This window comes from Cervus canadensis, chromosome 4 (assembly GCF_019320065.1).
Source record: "Cervus canadensis isolate Bull #8, Minnesota chromosome 4, ASM1932006v1, whole genome shotgun sequence".
Taxonomy (NCBI): domain Eukaryota; kingdom Metazoa; phylum Chordata; class Mammalia; order Artiodactyla; family Cervidae; genus Cervus; species Cervus canadensis.
This window is the reverse complement of record NC_057389.1, coordinates 12,469,174-12,490,395: the sequence shown is the minus strand read 5'-3', so window position 1 is coordinate 12,490,395 and position 21,222 is coordinate 12,469,174. Positions and strand designations below refer to the sequence as shown.

Sequence of the window (21,222 nt, the reverse complement as noted above, 5' to 3'; positions counted from 1 at the left end):
GCCTCACTATGCCATAGAATAAACCTATTCTAAAATTCAAGACTTGTTACTGCTCTCTAAGACCCAATCGGGGCTGGGGGGCACCTCAGAACATTTGCTCTGTTTACAGCTTACTTGTAATATTGTTTCTGTAAAGCACTCATTTCCATTCTTAAAATCTGTTCAACCTTGGCAGGAAGAGATTTTTCCACATCTTTCTTAACCCTGCGCAACAGAAACGGCTCAAGCTCCTTGTGGAGGCTTGCATAACCATATTCTCTGCCTTTGCCATGTTCTTCTTCAAAATCTTCCCAGGAAGAAAACCTTAAAAATTTAAGCAAATGGAAGAATCAGTGAAAGAAGTCAAATTGCGTTTGATATTTAACAGCATAGTCAGACATAAACAAAATACAGATTTTTAGGGGGGAAAAAATTAGTTAAAATTAATCACTTCTAATAACTATCCTTCCAAGAAATCTATTGTATATCTACAGATGGAAAATATAAGCTATTTTATGAAAAATTGTTTACTTTCCTTGAGTTAAATATAGAAATATTTTCAAGTATGAGAGTAATTATCACTAAAATATTTCTCAAAGCAAGTTATAAAACTACTGAAAGAAAATATGTGTATGACCTTGGGCAAGTTATTTACTTAGTCTGCTTTCCCTAAAATTATTAGAAAATGGAATTTTCGAACAATACCTTGTTATTGTTATTGCTACTGTTTAAGAATGATACTATTTCCATTTTTAAGGGATATTCTGAACAACAGGCAAAATCAACTGTTATAATTTATTATCCATGGCTCAAGCTTATTTATTTACAAAATTGAAAAATCAAAATATTATTTCAAATTCTATTCTGTCCCATTTCTTTTCTTAATAATCTCTGATCCAATGTTTGGGACAATAAAACCTTCTTTTGACCTTATTATCTACACTAATTATTTTCCTGCTAAACTTAGCAAATGAAACTAACATTAAAATTGTATCTTATCTTACTTTTCTGGCATAATGAAATGTAGCAAAGACCAGAGTTCTTTGAGGGAGTTTTGCAGAGGAGTTCCAGTGATAAGGAGACGGTGATTGGACTTGAAATCTATTAAAGTTTTATACAGAAGAGAGTCATCATTCTTTAATCGATGTGCTTCGTCCACACCTATAAATGCCCAATTCAGACCTCCAAGGAATGCCTTAAAATGAACAGAAGAACATAGTTAATATTTCTAGAGAAAAATGGAATTCAAATCATTAAAATGAGGCAAGTTTAAAAACAAACTTATGTCCAATATTTCAAATAAAAATTATGTATTGTTCTAAAATTTATTGGAATCTTCAAGTAACTCAGAATGAAAAACAAAAGTTCCTTCCATGACTAACTCAGCCATTAGAAAAACAGTATAATTATCAAGTGAAAGTTTTTACTAGCTTACATACTGAAAATAAAAACTATAGTGTCATTTTAAAATTTCACAATGCTTATAGCCTAAGTCCAGTAAAAACCTCATTAATGTTAATTTGGACAAAATAAATTTGGAACAGTATCTAACTCCAAGTGTAGTTACAATTTACTGCTATGATTTTTATGAATTGTTTATTTACAATATATACACAAAGGTCTCTGACTTATGGAGACAAGCCTGATTCTGCTACTTAAAAGTTGCATGACTTAGGCAAGTTGAACTTGAACTTAGGCAAGTTCATCAACCTCTTTGAGACTTTGACTTTTCTTCACAATAGGGACAGAAGTGTATTATAAAGTAATTATGAAGAATTAAAGGAGACAATAGCTATAAAGCATTTAGCCAGTGGTAGTGTAATCCTTTCTCCTCTTTAAATACCTTACAAATCAACAGACACTATACCAAGCTAGTTTCATATCCTTTGGTTTGTTTTTACAAGACTTAAAAATATAAAAATCAACCTTACCTCAAAGATCATAAAAAAAATAAATGAACAGACAAGCCGGACTTGATCCACAGACTTTGAATCTGCTGACCACTGATTTATCTTTTTATCCTATCCACAACGTAAAGGAAAAACTGATACACACCAAACAGAAAAACAGATTAATACATACCTTATCCTTCAACAAAATTTCATAAGTTGTTAACAGTATATTAAATTTTAACCGTTTGGTCTGGGGATGCATCCATTCATGAGTTCTTATCTATCAAGAAAATTTAAAAATAAACATCTTTTTAAAAGTATACTTTTACTTGAATATATGAAGCAAAATCCACTCAAAATACATAAAACCCGTCTATATGTTTATATAATAAATAACTTTAACAATTCTTTATACAGTACAAGCTACACTGATCTTACTTATAAGTAAAATATAAATACTCCAGCATATCAAAACCTTCTATAAAAAAATAACCACTTTTTTTTTAATAGCCACATTTTTAATATATGCTTTTCACTAAAGGAACTGCTCATATGACCAAACAAAAGTGACTTCTCTTTTGTGGATAAATCTGTCTGGGGTTTGCGTCACAATATAACTGGGAGGAAAAGTCTCATGCAGAGGGACAGATGAAGCAGAGCAGGCAAGGGTTAAAGCTGCGCGGCTGGGTGTGAGGACGCGGGGACTTCACTGCGTTCTTCTGTGGGCTTCATGTGCATTTCAAACTTGTAATAAGGCAGGACAAATATACATATAATAACACTAAAACAAAAAGTAATGTTTATTAAGCCAATCAAACGTGATGAATCTTACTGTGTAACAAGTTTAATGCTGGAAACTAAGACTTTATAAAGACCAAAGACTTGTCCTCAAAGGTGAGTTTGTCTAAATTTCTAAATTTGTGGCAAACAACTTACCATGTTTCTGCTGTTGATGTCACCTAGATAAACCACAGCATTCATCTGAGAAGCCCATGTCTGAATCTCCCTTTGCCAGGAAGTGAGAGTGGAGAGTGGTACGACTAACAGAAAAGGTCCGTATAATTGGTGTTCATGAAACAAATAGTTCAGAAATGAGATCGTCTGTATTGTTTTTCCAAGGCCCATTTCATCAGCAAGTATGCAACTATTACCTCTGCAAAATGAAAAACAAAAATCATGTATGCAATAAAGATTCAAATTTACAAGTAACCTTTATACACAATCCATGTACAAATTTATATGAAGCTAAATCAGATTAATCTGACACATATTATTTACAATACACATTTTTATTAACTGTAATAGTAAAGAGAGAGTTCATGATTTTAGAACATAAAAGCAGCTTAAAAATTAACAGAATTATTTACAGTCAGTTATGGAGATAAGGACACAATCCATCTACAAGTGGTAGAGTCCAGATAAAACTACAGCTACATTAAAGTTTAAAAAACAAAGAAACTGCACCCTAGTCACCTACACTGCCAAAAACAGAGTAGGGGACACAAGAGAGAGGAAGAGAAAAACAGAAGTCAAAATAGCTGTTAGAAATAACTGGAAGAGAACCAGTCCACACTGTGAAACAATGTATACATATTCTAATTTCAATTAAAACATACTTAAATACTGCAACAATCAAAAGCTTCTTTTTCTTCTTAATATAAGAAGTACTGCTTATACAGGGCTTCCCTGCTGGCTCAATGCTAGAGAACCCGCTTGCCAAGACAGTAGAGACAGGTTCGATCCCTGGGAAGAGAAGATCCCCTGGAGAAGCAAATGGCAACCCACTCCAGTATTCTTGCCTGGGATATTCCACAGACAGAGGAGCCTGGCAGGCTATATAGTCCATGGGGTCACAAAGAATTAGACACGACCGAGCAACTAAACAACTGTTTATATAATACGAAATTCAAAGACCTGTATATAAATACCAGAGGGTCTTATCCTCTATGCTGGTAGAAATCTTTTCCAAACCCCGTATTTGTAAAAATTTTACCCTCTTAAATAAACTATTCAAAATATACCTACTTGCACCAAGAGTGAGCAAGCCAATTTAAACCATTCAGTTGATAATCTCTTAATTCTAATCCTTCATGTCCTCCAATATAGGATGGCTGCTTCTTTAGGGCTACAAACCTTGGCCTTTGTTTTAATACCTTTTGTAGAAACAAATATTAACATGAATTATTAAACATAAGAAATCATATTAAAAGATGAAGATCTCAGCTTTTACCATAAATTTTAAAATTTCATCTCAAATCATCACGCTCAGAAATTCCATGAAAAAATATACATGAGGACTGAAAGAAGTCTGTTTTCTATAACAATGTACAGTGAAATATTCTGGTCTTTTCTGGGAACAAAAAGTGACAGAGGTAAGTGAGTTCTTGCTGAAATACTTGGATCTCACATGCTTCACAAGTAAAAGCTATGTTAAATTCAGTCATTTAACCACAGTTCCAGCCCTGACCTAGAAATAAAACATAAAACGGGTTTAACTTTCCATTTGATTTCTCATTTCTAAATTACCCTTATGAATTTAATTAAATCTTATAATAAAAGAAACAAATTCTAGTAGTACACAGACCCCAAACTATCACTAGTAGTAACTTTTAAATATTAGGCAAGGCAGTCCTTGACACTTTCTTATGGGGACATCCCTCTTTTCCTTTCCTGTCATCAATGATAATATTCACTACCTTTTAAATCAAGCATATACATCTAGTTTCCAAGAAATTTTCCCTTTTTGATCTCCCTAACCCAGTCCCCACAACTGCCACCACCAATTTATTATCTTTCTGACACAGTTTCAGTCACCAAGTCTAGAAGACAGTGCCACATCTAAAATGGCACAGTAATTACAGGAATATAATTTCCTGTAGGACCTACCCTCCAAGCAGTTCTCTCCTGTAGCCTGTATGAAATCAGGATCCAACTCTCTATGTGGGCTTGTAGTATTTATGATGCATAAATACAGTTTTCAATAATTAAAAATGGCAAACAATACTCACTTTGCAGTCTTTAAAAGGAGTGGTTTTTGATTGATTCCTGCTGAAATACTCATCTATGCATGCTTGAAACTTTTTGGAAATAAGAGCGCCATCTTCCCAGCTGCACTCTGAGTATGGAAGGCCCTGCCATTTGCAATAATAATCAGGATAGCCAGCAGCTGACTTCTGATTGGAATGAGCTGTGAGATAAATCAGATATATTTTACACTGAATTTCATCCAAAGAATAATTCTCGGTAAAAACTATACAAGTAAAAATAAGCCTTCTGGTTTACACTATTATTATTATAAGAGCAAGATACTGTATTTGATGTGCAGGCAAAACTTTAAGTTTTCAGATGACTTCAAGTGTGGAAAAATAAAATGTTTAATTAGAATCATTTATTACTAACCAATTATTCGCTCCACTATTTGATACTGCTTATGGAGATCATCTGTAAGTTCTTGCTGGCAATTATAATATTCCACATCTTCTGGAGAAGCATTTTTCAACCTGAAAGATTATTAACCCAAGAACAAAGTTAAAAATCTCCCCTAAATCCCATCTGTAGCACAAAATCTCCCATCTTGTCACTCAAATGTGAAACAGTTTGAATAATGAAGAAATTGAAACAAATAAATTTAAGAATCACTAATTTTTAACTCCAACATAAAACATACCATCTTTTTGTTTCCTGATCTTTTTTCTTATAATTATCTAATTTTTTCATTCCTCTAACATTTTGCTGCTTAAGGGTTTCCTCTGTCTCCCAAGTATTGTGGATATGTGACCACCCTTTCCATTTAATTAAATACTGGGTCTCTCCTGGTTCCTTATTCTTTTCAAATCCTGCGTTCGGGTCACCATCCGCTTCAACTGCATAGATGGTTGTAGTAGCACCAGTAGCTGAAAAAAAAAAAAAGGTACGACACTTCCATGTGATTCTGTTATACAAGTATTTCAACTCAAAACTTCAAGAATATAAACAGAAAAATATGTGCTCTTTTAAATAAGTAACAAACAGGGTATAAGTTTATAGGAAACTACATTATACATTCATAAAAGAAACTCTGAATTCCAGAAGAGAAAGATTAACTAAAAATCATCTTAAAAACTACATGTTTGAAATCACTATGTGGAAGAGATAGCTGCACTCCCATGTTCACGGTTACATTACTGTAACAGGTAACACATGGAAAGACCCTAAGCGTCCAACAGATGACTGGATAAAAAAACACTGTACATACATATACAATGGAATACTATTCAGCCATAAAAAGGAGGAAATCTGCTATCTGTAACAACATGGATGGACCTCAGTAGCATCATATTAAGTAAAATAAGTCAAGAGAAAGATAAACTGTATGTTCACAAATATATGGAAAAGGGAAGGAGGGAAGGGGGAATTCATTGAGAGATCAGATTCAAGCTTATCAGAGGTAGGACAAGTATGATGAAGTAGTCAAAATAGATGCTTTCCCACTGAGCCAGCAGGGAAACCCTAAGCAAGGTGTGTGTGTGTGTGTGTGTGTGTGTGTGTGTGTATGTGTGTTAGTCGCTCAGTCGTGTCTGACTGTGCAACCCATGAACTGTAGCCTGCTAGGGACCTCTGCCCATAGGAGTCTCCAGGCAAGAATACTGGAGTGGGTTGCCATTCCCTTCTCCAGAAGCAAGGTATATTTTATAGCAAATAAGTATAAAAGTAAAAACTCCACTCTCAGCTTTCAAAGTTGAAAAGTCTTCAGGAAAAAATTCACTCTAGTAAATATTACTGAAAAACAAAACCAAAAATGGTTTCTTTTCTTTTTCTTTAAATACCTCCTTTTCTTCCAATCCGACAATCCATAAACCGTTCTATTGTTTCAAATTCCTCTTCCTCAGGTTGAGGAACATCCTCTCCACAGACTTCCAGGAGGTCATCAGAATCTGTTTTCATTTCCTCATCTTCTTTATAGCTAACATTGACAGTTGCTTGGCGACGGGAGCTTCTTTTATCATTATCATATTCTTCTTCATCATCCTCCTCCTCCTCAGATGAATCAATCTGTCTCTTTTTTTGTCCAATAATCTTTTTTCCATTTTTTGACTTAGATCTAGGGAAAACCGAAGAAAAGAGGTATTTTACAGAAATACTGGCATAAAACAAGATTTGAGAAACTCGAAGAAAAAGAACGAATACCTTCTATAACCAACAATTTTCAGAATCAAACCAAGAACATACTATACTTACCTATTTTGAGGTTTTCTACTTTTAACTTTATTTTTTGGCTCATAATCAGATTCTGTTTCCTCACAACTGCTTTTATCTCGTTCTTCTTCAGATTCCGAATCCGAACCAGACTGAGAGGGAGATCCCGATCCAGACATCTGCCAATCTTCACTGAATATAAAATATATAAAGGATGTTTACTTATACATGAGTGAGTGAAGTCGCTCAGTCGTGTCCGACTCTGCGACCTTGTGGACTGTAGCCTACCAGGCTCCTCCATCCATGGGATTCTCCAGGCAAGAGTACTGGAGTGGGTTGTCATTTCCCTCTCCAGGGGATCTTCCCAACCCAGGGATCGAACCAGGGTCTCCCCCTTTGCAGGCAGACGCTTTACCCTCTGAGACACCACAAATAAAACTTATACATATATAGCAAATTTTGTCTGACAAAATATAAAAATAATCAAGCTAAATTATATTCCAGCTAATATAAAAAATATCATTTTCACTCTTTATAAAAATACTCAAATATCTGTAGAATAAGAAAATGCTGGAAAATATTTTTCATAGATTTCTCCAACTCCAGAGCTTTCTGTTAATCATTTAATCATACATCAAAATGTAACTCAAGTAAGTGTAGTTTAGGTGAAAACACAGTATGCTAATTTAGAGTCACAGTGCTTAATTTTGAAAATCCTGTCTAATTATATTTGCCATTTCAAAATAGATTCTATAATAATTCCTTTCATTTTAATTTTGTGGAGATTGTGATTTTTAAAAACATACCCTTTAATAAATGATTTTTAAAATATTACACATTAAGAAACTTAAAATAAGGTATCAAAAAATTGAAGAAATAAAAACATCCCATCTTAACCAACAGTCACTAACTACCTTACCCTTATTACTATCTTTAGTCTATTTAATTCCAAATAACATGGAAAGAAAAAAATGTTGGATTCACTGTTAATATTCTACTATAGTATTAACTTTAAATGAAAGATACATATACACTACATTCTGTATCAAAGGCACTGTTTCTACTCCAGTGCTCTGCACAGCTTATACCAATTACAACTATGTCATGTTAAGGGTTGCATAAGCAAGCCACATGATAAAATCTGGTTTATGATATTAAAAAAAAAAAACATAATGGGAGAAGCTAATTTTTTTATCTTGAGATTTTTTTTTCAGTTTGCACATTAGATATAGCAATAGGCAGGATATATGAAAAAAATCTCCATTTTGTATTTTTATAGTAAGTATTATAATGATTTTTATATCCCAAAAAATCTATCCATCATTCTAAATTACTCATATTTTAAAAATATTCTTTGCTTGCACTCATACTAAGTTTAGAAATTACTAATTCATAGTGGAAAAGTCAAACAGTTGATAAGACACAGTAGCTGAAAACACACTTAGTAAAACAAAAGAGAGATCTAAAGAAATCAGCCAGAATATAGCACAGCAATAAAAGGATAAAACATATGATAAAGTAAGACTCATGGAGGACTGGAAGAATGATCCAACAGATATATAAAAATAGGGATGATCCAAGACAGATAAAATATACATGTTAACTGTAGTAACAGAAATTTATAGAACGAAAAAGAGAAAATGCCAACAAAGACAGAATTTTTAGAAACTAGTAAAACTCATGAATCTTCATATTAAAGATGCATAAAGTGGGATAAATAAATAACAAATCCAAAGCTGGATGCGCCAATGTGAAAGTGCAGAATATCCAAGACAGAGAGATAAGACAACGGAACAATGTTTTTGAAGAAATGAGAGAGGAAACAACTCAGACCATCTAAAATATCAGAACTGAGACTTGAAGTATTTTTAACACTTTCTGGGTCAAGATCTTTGGGAAATTACAGTGAGTAGTAGCTAAATGAATTCTAAAGAGGAAGTAAATTTCACGTGCAGATAAATAAAAGGATAGTTATTCACATCAGAACTATCTGAAATCCATCATCTTTGGTCCCAACATTCCTATGTAAGTTTTTCAAGTTATTAAGATCTTCTGGTATTGTGACTAAGAAGATCTCTGAAGTTTAAAAAAAATATGTGAGAGGTGTTATAGGAGATAAACAAGTGGCACAAAAAAACTCATGTTGTCACAGAACCATAAAAGAATTAATGGTTTAAATTAACCTAATAAAATGCCATGAACCAAGAAGTTCACTTCTGGCAACAATTGGTCATAAAGGAAGAAATACAAATCACTGGGATTTTCTTGATATAAAAGTAACCAGTTGAACAAAATGGCATACTCTTTATGCTTTTTCCTTTTGACCTCACTGGATGAGTCATCGGAATCTTCACTGCTAGAGGAATCCTGTAGAGAAAAATATACAAAGTTAGGGTTGTTAATGATTAGAATTCAACTACAGTAACATTTTTCCTTGTAATACTATTAAACATTCACTTTACTAATAAAACTGTAAAGACTTTTTTCCATGTCATGTTTATACCATAAATTAGCATATAAAGTAATTACATTTTTACTGCAAATATGTAACAGCCAGTGAAATTAGGTAAACATCACCATGTCAGCATTTTGTATAAAATCTTATAATCTACCATTTCTGGATACCACTACTGTTGCCTAGTAAGACCTCAAAAAGGAATCCTAATTGTTGGTATGTCAAATCCTCATTTAGTATTTTTCTTCCTCTGTAGGCAGTTTTTGATATACAGATACCCCCCCCAATCTTTGAAAGTTAAATTTATACCACTACACTTTTACAAAAGAACCTACACTAGTCACTGTTTTCACTAACTGAAACAAATCTGAAGAGAATGTTCACTTTTACAAAACCCAGCAAAAAGAGCAATCAGCATTTGTTTCGCAGCAAGCTGTTACTGAGGTGGCAAGCATGCAGCCTGGCACCTTCAAGCTCCTTCCCTGGGAACTATCTCAGCACTGAGCTGCCAGGATTCTGAACTGTGCCTGTGAACATCTGTGCTTACCTCACTTTCCCCATGACAGTTACCAAGATGTGTCCTAAGGAAACAGCGTCTTTGCTTTTCTATACCACTTGGCTTAGGAAAAAGGACACTCCATTTTCAGGTAGGTGGGGAAACCTATAGTTCTTCCTGAATGTTTTTGGGCAAACATACACACATGCGTGTTCATGTGCACACAGGAACTACAGTGTTTATAGTAAAAATATGTCTATATTTCAAGGCTACTGATGCACACTTAAATGTAGTTATTTTCCTATCCTTCTAATACCCGTCCTCTTTCTAACAATTTCATAAATAGCCCCCAGTTAAATAATTAGGCATCAAGGCTACTTTTCAGATAACAGCTTTCACAATGAATAGTCACCTCCTCTGATCCACTATTAGATGAAGCTTGATGCTGCTGCTGCTGCTGCTGCTTCTTAAGCATCGCAGATCTCTGAACGGCCAAAATACTAGGGCTAGATTTCCAGAACTGTATAGAGGTATACGCAAGTGAAGAACAAAGTTTTGAGAAAACTGGAAAAAGGATAATCTATTGAAAACCAATATCAACATTTTCACTGCCTCCAAATAATAAATAATAATAAGACTATTTTCCTTACTCACATATATGTAAAACAATATTGCTGCAATATAATTAAAATAAATGCTGAGCTTTAGATGTATATAACTAATTTATGGTGTGTTGAGTTTCACAGACAGCCTTAATCAATATATTCTTTGGTGTTAGGACTGCTGTCAAAAACAACGTGATAATACATGCCACCAGTGCTATTCAAAGGGTGGCTACCTATCTTTTTAACTGGTGTGAGGTGAAGACGAGGAGCGTGAGTCAGAACACAAATTAACTAAGCAGTTTTAGTTCAACTGACTTCTTTGTTTCTGGTGGCAGAACTTCCTACATTAAGGAAGCTATGTGTATATTCTGGCCCAAGCATGTTATCATGACTGGTACTCTAAGTAACACTCTGTATACCATTCTGATGTATAGAAAGTTTTACTAAATCTTATAATTGCTTTTTTAAAACAGGATGGCCCTTGGCATATTCTACCACATATCTTCAAGGAAGCAGAATTCTATCAAATACTCCTATTGGCAATATATTATACCCTCTGAAGATCTTGAAAGTAGAGATAACACTGTAAAATTAACAAAAAGACCTCAAAATCCTTAAATTTTTATCCATGAGACACTGAGTATTTATGCAACAATTTCTGCTTCAAAAAGAGAAAGTTTCATGTGTGTTCATTTTATACTTGTCTTATACATCAACAGTTACAGACTGCTTCTCTTCCAAGCCAATTAGTCCACAGATGACACCAAGTTCGAGAATAATTTAAAGTGCATTTTAATACTTAAAATCAACATTTTCTAAAAGCTAGATCAAGAATGCTCTAAACCAATGCTGTACATTTTCCCAAAGTAATACAGGAAATCTACCTGTCATTGGATACATTATTCATTACCTCAGCTCCATCAACTTTCGGTGGTTTTGCTTGAACTTTATTTTCTCGGGAATTGTCTGACTCAGACTCTGACTGACTGCCCGATTCGGATCCAGAGTCTGAGTCGCTGCTACCTGACTGGCTACTGCTTCCATCACTACTGCTTCCAGAACTCGAACCAGATCCAGAGGCTGAAGCTGACCCAGAATCATCATCCGACTGGCTACAATTTAAAAATAAATAGATTTCAAACAAAATTAATTCAAAATTTAGCTTTTCTTAACTCAGCAAAAAGCTCCACATCATTAAGCCTTGTTTGTTTAGTATGTCAACCTTCCATAGCCAAACAAATAGAAAAAGGAATTAATGTTAATTTACAGCAATAACTGACTTGATAAATTTAGTAGCTTGGGCTAAAACATAAGCAATTAGATCACAATCTTCCTCCAAGGGTAATAAACAAAACCTACCAAGTACAGAATTCTGGGCTAGAAACTTAGAATAACAAAATATTTAAGACACAGTCCCTATCCTTAAAAGGCTATTTGATATACAACTAAGCTATGATAAAGTACAATTTACTAAAAAATAAGATTACTGATTTCTTCTCTGAGAAAATTATTCAATCTTTTATGGTTCCATAGTAATAAGTCTGAAATAGTAAATTCTCACAATCTTTCCTAGCCTCTATACACACACACACACTTTTCAGCACTTATTTCCAGTCCAAAGTAGTCTAGAAATGGTCTGTACCTAAATGACTGTGTAAATCAATGTTATCCGAAAGGCCATTTGTTAACTGGTGTTTACATTTGAAGTGCTGAAAACCAGGGCATTAAATTTTTTAAATGCATGGCAGACTCAGCTTTTGATGTAATTTTACCTGACTTTATGAGAAACAACAGGTAACGTCACACACACAAAGCAAAAAAACTCAAGCTTAATTATCTTGCTGTAGTTTTCAGAACCACCACTAGATGGAGGTATTACTCTACAAAGACTACAAGATCAAACAGTAACCCTTCCTAAAAGTAATTTTTGAGAGCAAGGCATTAATAGTTTCTACACGGAAACACAGACATAAAAGTTTACAAGAAGACATTTGATTCTAAAAGTTTTGCTTACAGTGTGAACAAACATACACCTATTTTTAAAATTTGGGATCCTAGTGGAATATGTTTTTCTTCATAGGAAGAGTAAACAAAAAGTTCCATCTTAAAGCCTACATCAAGACCATTTCTGCCAGTTTCTACCCTACAGACACATGGTTCAAGAATAACATAGTGCCTTTTAATTAAAAAACAAAATTGACCATTCTGCATTCTATTTGGGCCCTTGAAATTTCAGTAAGAATATCAGAGAAAATATTTTTCCTGACACACAATTTCATTTTTCCTTTAACCCACTAGGTAAGCGACACTTTTCATTTATTACTTTAGCAAAAAACTATCATTTGCTAGGCACTGGGAAGACCAAGATGAGACAAATAGTCCTTATCATTACAAGAACTTCTAACCTAGTATGGAGAGACAGTCATGTCAACCAATAAATACCTCTCTGGGTTATATTTAAAATAATTCAACCAGGGGGTATGAAGAACACAAACAAGTCAGGCACAGTAACCGGAGAACGTTTAGGAGAAAGTGAAGATGAACTAATCCTTTAGAAAGAAGAATTAAGTAGAAGGGGCATGATTTTAATTGCTTATAAGCTTCTTGAAGGTACTGTTTATTTTTTCCCAGAGTATCTTACACAACACAGGTGGATACTCAGTAAATACCTAAAAAGTAAACGGATGGATAATTGAATCTGGGAGCTAGCATGGGCCTATATTCTTAATTATATCCTGAGTAGTCATAAAATAGCTAGTCAAAATTCCTTCTTAATGTATCAAGATTCCTTGTTAATGTATCAATATTCTTAAGTGAATGCAGGAATCTTCCTTTCATACACTTTAGGTGAAAGCAGTTCTGGCTGATGATAAAAGCAAACAGCCTGAGCCTAGACTACTCTAAAGGCATAGGCTTATTATCAGAATGTGTTCACCTTAGGTATTAAAAGCATGAAGTATTTATTTCACTTAAATTGTTCATAGCAGGACTAAGAATATATACAGAATTAGTAAGGAATACCTTATATACTGTCACAGAATGAGACACAGTTATGTAAAAAAAGCAAGATAAAAACTGCGTTTATAGTATGCTTCCTTTGTGTGTGATGGGAGAAATATTTACACTTATTTGCTTATGCTTTTTTCAAAAGCAATAATGGTGTATACAACAATTAAGTTAAAAATGGTTACCTACAAAGAGAGGGGAAAGAAGAAAGCAGAAGGAACAAGGATTGAAATGAACTGTCAATTTCTGAACCATGCAAATGTTTTACACAATTTATTTTAAAAGGAAATTCTAATACTTGAGAGATAAATATATATAGGTTTGGGGAAGGGGGTAACAGTGAGACATAAAATTCTGAGGAAAAACAGGTAAAAAGCCTCTCTGTAATGAAGTAGTTCTATTTCAATCCACTGCTGAATATGCTCTTTCCAAAATAAAAATCAAACATGGCCTAACTGGATAAGTCTTTAGTGGTTCTGTAACAAAAGTCAAACATCTATGAGGTGCAGGAATCTGTCTCTGCCAACCTATCTCCAGCCAGTTTCCCATCTACACCCTTGGTTTCAGTGATGGCATACTACTTGTAATTCTCAGAAAGTGAGTTTCTCTTTCCACTTTCTGCTTTTGCACAATTACTTCCTTTTTTTATTTTTTCACTATATAATTTCTACTTGAGCCTCACTTCATGGATACTCCTCTGACAAATCTCTCCTGACTCCAAAATTAAATCACCCCAACATTAAAGCTTTCCTAGCAGAAGGGCTGCCCTAGTAGCTCAGACGGTAAAGCGTCTGCCTGCAATGCAGGAGACCAGGGTTTCATCCCTGGGTCAGGAAGATGCCTTAGAGAAGGAAATGGCAACCCCCTCCAGTATTATTGGCCTGGAGAATCCCATGGACAGAGGAGCCTGGTGGGCTACAGTCCATGGGGTCACAAAGTCAGACATGACTAAGCAACTTGCGCGCGCACACACACACACACGCACACACACACACACACTAAAGCAGGAATACTTACCACAGTATTCCCACAATATCCTGTACCTATTACTATCTTAGCTATAAGCACATTATGTAATATTCACTGTAGTTTGTTTTGTTTTTTGGTATTCTACCGTATGTTCCTAGAGTGCTGGAAGTTTTACTTGTTCTTTGTATGCTGAGCACTAAATGAAGGGCTCAATATATGTTTGGTGAGCAGATGGATATATACATAAGCAAACAAATCAAAGATGCTTATGGATTTAATATCTTATATAAAATTTACAAATAGAGGTGGACTATAAAAATATTTCTCAGCTCCAATTAACATTTTATTTATTTAGGTAGTAACCAATACCACTGATTTTTTAATATAAGTATCTGTATACCACTTACGAGTTATCCTTATGAATTACATTAAATCTCAACAGCCCAATAGTATAAGGCAGAAGATTATTAAAAATACTGAATTCTTTCCCTTATCATTCTCAATTTACAAAAGAAAACTCGTCATATGGGTACTTAGATAAAAGAATTTTCTTAGGGTAAATTAAGTAAAAAAAAATACATTTAAAAGATAAAACAGCAATTCAAATTAAAGTCTCTTTTCAAGATTGTTTTTATGCTCAATTTCAAATATAAACAAGAGCAATCGAATAACCATTTATCTATCAACCAGCTTCACAATTATCAACTCATACCAATTTTGTTTCAAATAATCCAGCTTTCCACAAACACACAATCTCAAACATATTGAAATTTCATCCATAAATACTTTAGTACCTACACGTAAAAACAAACAACAAAAACTCCACTATTTTTAAACATCCACAAAACTAGTATATATTTTTAAAAAATCACTTATTTTCTTAATGCTAAATATGAAATTATTATTAAATAATATTAAATATCCAGTTTAGTTTATCTCTTTAGTTGATTTCATTTCTTCACTGACTGAATGGAAATACAAACATGGTTCATATTCTGCGGCTGAATCACATATTTAAGTCTCTTTCATTAACCTAACAGTTTCCTCTCCCTCTTTTTTCCCTCTGCAATTTATTTTGTGGAATAAATTAGGCAGTTTTTCCTGCAGACACTTCCTGCTTTTCAGATTTTACTAACTGTACTTCTGTGGTATTATTTGACATTTTTCTGTCCCTTGTGTTTCTTATAAATTGTCAGACCTAGAGGCTCAGACTTAATTCAGTTTTCCCTGGCAAGAACATGTTTGAAAAGTTCCTGTGGACCTCTAGTTAAAAAAAAAAAAGGAAAAACAATGTTTGGTTGTCTCTTTTTGTGTGAGGTTGTTTGATGTGCGTGCTCATGTTATTTTCAGCCTTATCCCTCCATTACATAGTTCCTCATAAGCCCTACACAAGCTCATCCACTATTTATTTAAAGGCAGTAAAATAGTGATATTGTTGTTCTTTACTTACCCATTATATCATTTCTTCACTAATAGGTGGAATATTTATATAATGAGAAATTTTCCCCCATTATATTTGTTAACTTTGAGGTACAGTTCACACAGGAAAGGCATTTTCACTTATTTTTCTTCTTTTTCAGTTTTCAAAATGAGCTAAATTGCTAGCAACCTTTCAAAGTAAGACAACCAATAATGTTCTAAGTCTCACTGAAATTATTTGAAATGTTTTAACAATCCATTATCATCATTAATACCCAAACTGTCCCCTCTTTAGCAAACAGGAAACCCTTTATTACTTCCTGAATCCTTTTCACAAGACCTCAAGTTGTCTTTGACAGCTTCCTCACTTTCTGGTCTGACAAGATGAACCAGGCTCATCTTGTGTATTTCTTGCCTCAAACTGTAACTAGGGCATTTCATCAAAAAGCCTTGCTTCTGTTTATGCTGGAAATTAAATTGCAACCTGAGTGGATTGGTTATTGTTTGTAAGACTTTTTTTTAATGAGTTAGGATATGTGTATTTTTAGAGACAATATATTAAGGATTAATACCAATATTTTCCATTTAAATTTGTACGTTTTTTACTTCTTTGATTTTTCTATTTATACATACCATCACTTGGGTTGAGTTTCTTGGTTCCAAATGACAATAGTAAAATCATTTATTTGCTTTATCTTAGAATACATGTAACAGTTTCAAAATAGTAATACCATTATTATATGGTTACTAAAAGTTAACATTTCTTCACAATTCTTTTTCGCCTTCAGGAATACTCACCCTTACTGTCAAACTATTGCTTTGAAGCCAACTAAAATTGTTTATTTCTGTATGGTCACTAATTTTGTTTAATTAGGGTCATTTGCTTTTACTTCAGTTTTAGGAACTGCTTTTATTCACTTTGATTTAATGTTGCTTTATTAATTTACTTAGCTTCAACTTGAAAGGTACAAAAGTTATAATCCAAAATCTAGCTTTTATCTTTTATCTTTTCTACATCATGACCTTCCTCCCACTACAGTAATTATTTTTTAAGTTTCATTTATTTGTCCTTTCTCAATATAAGCAAATTATAAATAATAGTATTTTTATATTCCTCTTTCACAAATGATTACTAACATATTTATAATCTTAAACAATGGATGCCATATTGTATATACATTGTATCCTGGAGATCATTGCACAACAGGGTACAGTAGATATATTCCCCTTTCCTTTATGCAACTACATATTCTCCACTTTGTAGATAACAGCATAGTTTCAACCTGTCCCTCAAAGATGAACAAATCTTTGATACCACAATGATACAAAAACAAAACCCCTATGTATCATTTTGCATTTATGACAGTGTACCTTATTCGCTACTTATCAATCAATGTAAACATACCACCTTTGAAGTTTTAAATTTATGATCAGCTAGCAGCCAGATCTTGATTCCAAAATACAAATACCACTTTAGTAAACTAGGTGTCCTTCAGGAAATGGCGTATTCTAAGGCTGCGAACGCTTTACCCTCTGAGCCACCAGGAAGATAGGAAGGTACCAGATGAACCAAAATAAGCTTGCTGTGCCAAAAAGCAAAATACTAAAAACAAGGAAAACAAAAAAAACAGGATATAGGAGCCAACCTGAAGGGCTTCCACTGGCCGAATCTGATTTGGGCATCAAAACAAACAGTAAAAGATAATTACCTAGTAAATAAAACAGGAATCCTCAAGTTCAGGCTGACGACAGGTAGACAGGGAGATGAAAGACAGATGGCAGGGGAGGGCTGATAGAATTCTGAATGCCAGCTGGTGATGTGGACAGGGGGGTAGTGCTGGAGAGTTACCATTTTGCAATCATCATAGAAAACCCTGATTTGGGCAAAAACACCAAAGCTGCTAAACATGGGGTGGGGGCAGGCTTTGGTGAGATGTTTACACAGTCTCAGAGTACCTTCTTACAAACTGTTTATTAGCTATATTAATGGATAAATTAGAAACTACAGTGGGAAAAAAAGAAGACACTACCCTATCCTGGTGATCAAAACTAGTATTACCAATAGGGACAGACATACATTATGAGCCTACAGATCTGATACCTTTGTGAAGGACATATTGTCACTCACACAGTCCTCCAGCCAGGGGATGCAAAGCGTAGGGGAGGCCCAGAGTAGGGGAACCAAGTGGAGGGAATGTGTAACCTGGATCAAATCGTAAGTAAACAGGTAAAATCTAAACTGTGAGATACAGTCTATAAAATAACCAGCCTATATGTAGCCTTCAAAATGCTTATGTCAAGAAAGACAAAGAAGAACTGTTCTAGATTAAAGGAGATTAAAGAGACATAACAACCAAATCCAATTTTAGACAGAACCCCGTACTGACAGATGACTGGGATGACTGACAAAACTGGAATACACATTAAACATTAAAGTATATTAACATAAATTTTCCTGGATTTAATTAGTATACGGGGTTTATGTAAGGAAATTCCTTGGCTCTTATATATATAGATAGATAGATAGACAGATATACTTAAGTATTAATGTATAAATGGATATAATTTTTGCAACCTACTCTCAAACTATTCAGGAAAAATATGTATTACATATAAACATGCATGTATGAAGGGTGAGGATAAAAGGGAATTGTGGAAAAGCTAACAATCAGTGCATGCAGACAGAGAGTATACAAAGGAAGTTCTCAGTACTATTCTTGCATCGTTTCCATAATTTGAAATTAATTCAAAATTAAAATGTTAATAAACAAAAAAAAATTTCTCCAACCCCACAAGTTTTGGTCACTAATATTCAACATTGTGAAATCTCATATTCAAATAATAAAAGCTACAAAGGTGAGGAAGTTTTAAAGCTGCAGAAGTCAAATGCATATGAAACAGGCAAGTAAGTAAACATTCAGCGGCATGAAAAAGAAGTATCAAAAATTCAGTCAATAAAATGGCTAAGCTGTACAGGTAGAAATATAAAAACTGCTTAAAGCTTTTCCTTAGGAGATATGAAAAGGTTAAAATACCAAGGAGGGGAGATTAAAGATAACTGCCTACAACAGCTGCCTCAGAAACTGCTAATCGCCTAACTCAGCATGTCTTCTTTTCCTTACTAACAGAAATCTCAAGGTTAAGGTCCACCCAGTATAAAAAGGGTATAGCACAAGCTCCCTGCAGCAACGTATGTCTACCAGCTAAAAGTTTCAACAAATGAGATATAAGCAGAAATGTTGGGTTGTACTTCCCAGAAGGCTACTCAAGCAGGCTGACTCAGCTAGGAAATGCTCCCTTTTCTTGGCCCTTCTGTTTGCCTTCAAAATTTCCAGCTGTCTGACAGTAGGGAAACTGCTCAAAATTCACATCTGCACAGATTCTTTTCGTATAAAAGTCAACATTCTTTTCCCATACTCCCAAGGTTATGATAAGTCAGTGTTCTTAATGACTTGAGTGACCACAAAAAATTAGTACTCTGTTCAGTAAGACATTAAATCCATTTTTAAATTGTTTTTTCAAGTTAAATTTTTAGGAGCTTTAGCACACTATCATCAACAGTGTACTTCCTCATGGGTTCCACATAACTAAAATGTTATGATTCTGTATCTATGGATTAGCTTTGAGAAATGCTTTTCAAACTAACAAACATCAAAATGAACATCCCTCTCTGACTTTGCAATTATGCCTTGGTTCCATCTCATAGGCTTTGGTCACACCTTGAGGGGTTTTAATGGCTCACCTTTGTTCTTGGGATAAAATGATTAAAATCTGATCTCTGCCTACCTTTCCAATTTATCTCCCAAACATCTCTATTCTGCACTCTAGGCTCACTAACTTCCTTCAGTTTTGGAATCTGCCACGCCTTCTCACCTCATAGGTCTGGTATAAAGCAGCTCTCCCTACCTGGGAAACTTGTTAATCCCCGTCCTACCTTCCTCCCTAGTTCGAGACCTCTCCCCTCAGGAGTGCATTAGACACCCAGCATGGTACCTGGCACTGAGCGCACTGAACATAAGCTAGTGTGCGCACAGCGGTGTTATACTGAACAACTGCACCCCTACCTTCTGGCACTCTACCTACATATACTCTGAAGATGTATTTGTGAGTTAACAAATGGTTAATACCACTTTCTCATTACTTCTTCAATAATAGCATAAGTCTAAGTCTTCCATAGAAACTTTCTTGTTCTTACTTTTGATTTCTCTGTCTCTACTTTTCTCTTTTGGGTTTTTTCTTCCTCCAAGTCATCTAATTTAAAAGTGTTTGGGGGAAAATAATTTTAAGAAGAAACTTTTGTTTAAGAATCAGATGATCTGAAAACACTAGGTCCACTTCCCACATGGTCACAATTGTCTATATCTAAGTAGCACTGGTTCCTTTTGATGGAGGATTTGACCTCCAATTTGGCCAGTTGCCTCCCCTAAACAAATGTCTTATACCTGGACAGCTTCATACATTTATGCTATCGGTTCGGCCCTTTGGCTGTTTCTCATTTATGCTCCAATTAAGACAAAATTTTTAATACCTTTTTATAGCTTTCAAAATATTTTGGTACTGAAACCCATTTTATCCTCACAATAAGAACAAAATGTCCTTGAAGGCACACAGTTTTTATAGACCATTTTTAGAGGAGACAACCCTTCTGAGGACCCAGCAATAAGGAGACTTAACTCTGTAGTCAAATACTAGGTTCTGATCCCAACCCCAGCATCCTGTCTGGAGAGCTTGTATCCTTCCAAAAATCCTGTGCTGCCATGTTTGCTCAGAATTTGCTGCTCCAAGTCCGCTTCTGTGCCTGGCAAACCAAAGCTTTCTCTAAAGTTCAGCAGCACATATACTTTTCCCCCTTTGCCCTGTATTATTTAGCATTTTCATGTGTCTGTGGGTAGAAGTGCTTTGGAGTGCAAGTCCATGTTAGCTTAGACCCGCCTGTGACAGAATAGCAATACTTCCTTTTCTCTATACTCAACTTTATACTCTTATCAGTCCTGTGAACTGAAGAAAATACTAACACCTATACTGGGTACTTAAGAATGATGTATTCTCAAGTGAATAAACAAAGACTCTTTTGTGTTACAAAGAAAAATAAGCTTTTTTATCAGAGATATTGGAAACTAGTCTGTAATGGAACATAAAGGAAGAATGAATAAAATAATGACCTGCTAAGAAAGGGACAGCAGTAGGCACTGCTTTCCTATCACCAGATAACCAACAGAAGAAATA

General features: G+C 34.4%; 1 protein-coding gene across 4 annotated transcripts in view; it reads right to left on the bottom strand.

Moving 5' to 3' along the window:
• CHD1 (chromodomain helicase DNA binding protein 1) overlaps nucleotides 1-21,222 on the bottom strand; it is a 75,986-nt gene that overhangs the window by 38,081 nt on the left and 16,683 nt on the right. For all 4 annotated transcript variants that reach the window (XM_043464577.1, XM_043464578.1, XM_043464576.1 and 1 more), the window contains 13 exons: nucleotides 11,513-11,714; nucleotides 10,410-10,517; nucleotides 9,349-9,413; nucleotides 7,089-7,238; nucleotides 6,677-6,951; nucleotides 5,539-5,764; nucleotides 5,271-5,371; nucleotides 4,880-5,058; nucleotides 3,897-4,024; nucleotides 2,808-3,024; nucleotides 2,062-2,151; nucleotides 984-1,174; nucleotides 115-303 (listed from right to left, as the gene is read on the bottom strand). In XM_043464577.1, coding sequence (XP_043320512.1) covers nucleotides 115-303; nucleotides 984-1,174; nucleotides 2,062-2,151; nucleotides 2,808-3,024; nucleotides 3,897-4,024; nucleotides 4,880-5,058; nucleotides 5,271-5,371; nucleotides 5,539-5,764; nucleotides 6,677-6,951; nucleotides 7,089-7,238; nucleotides 9,349-9,413; nucleotides 10,410-10,517; nucleotides 11,513-11,714 — 2,121 coding nt within the window. The remainder of the gene's footprint in view (nucleotides 1-114; nucleotides 304-983; nucleotides 1,175-2,061; nucleotides 2,152-2,807; nucleotides 3,025-3,896; nucleotides 4,025-4,879; nucleotides 5,059-5,270; nucleotides 5,372-5,538; nucleotides 5,765-6,676; nucleotides 6,952-7,088; nucleotides 7,239-9,348; nucleotides 9,414-10,409; nucleotides 10,518-11,512; nucleotides 11,715-21,222) is intronic.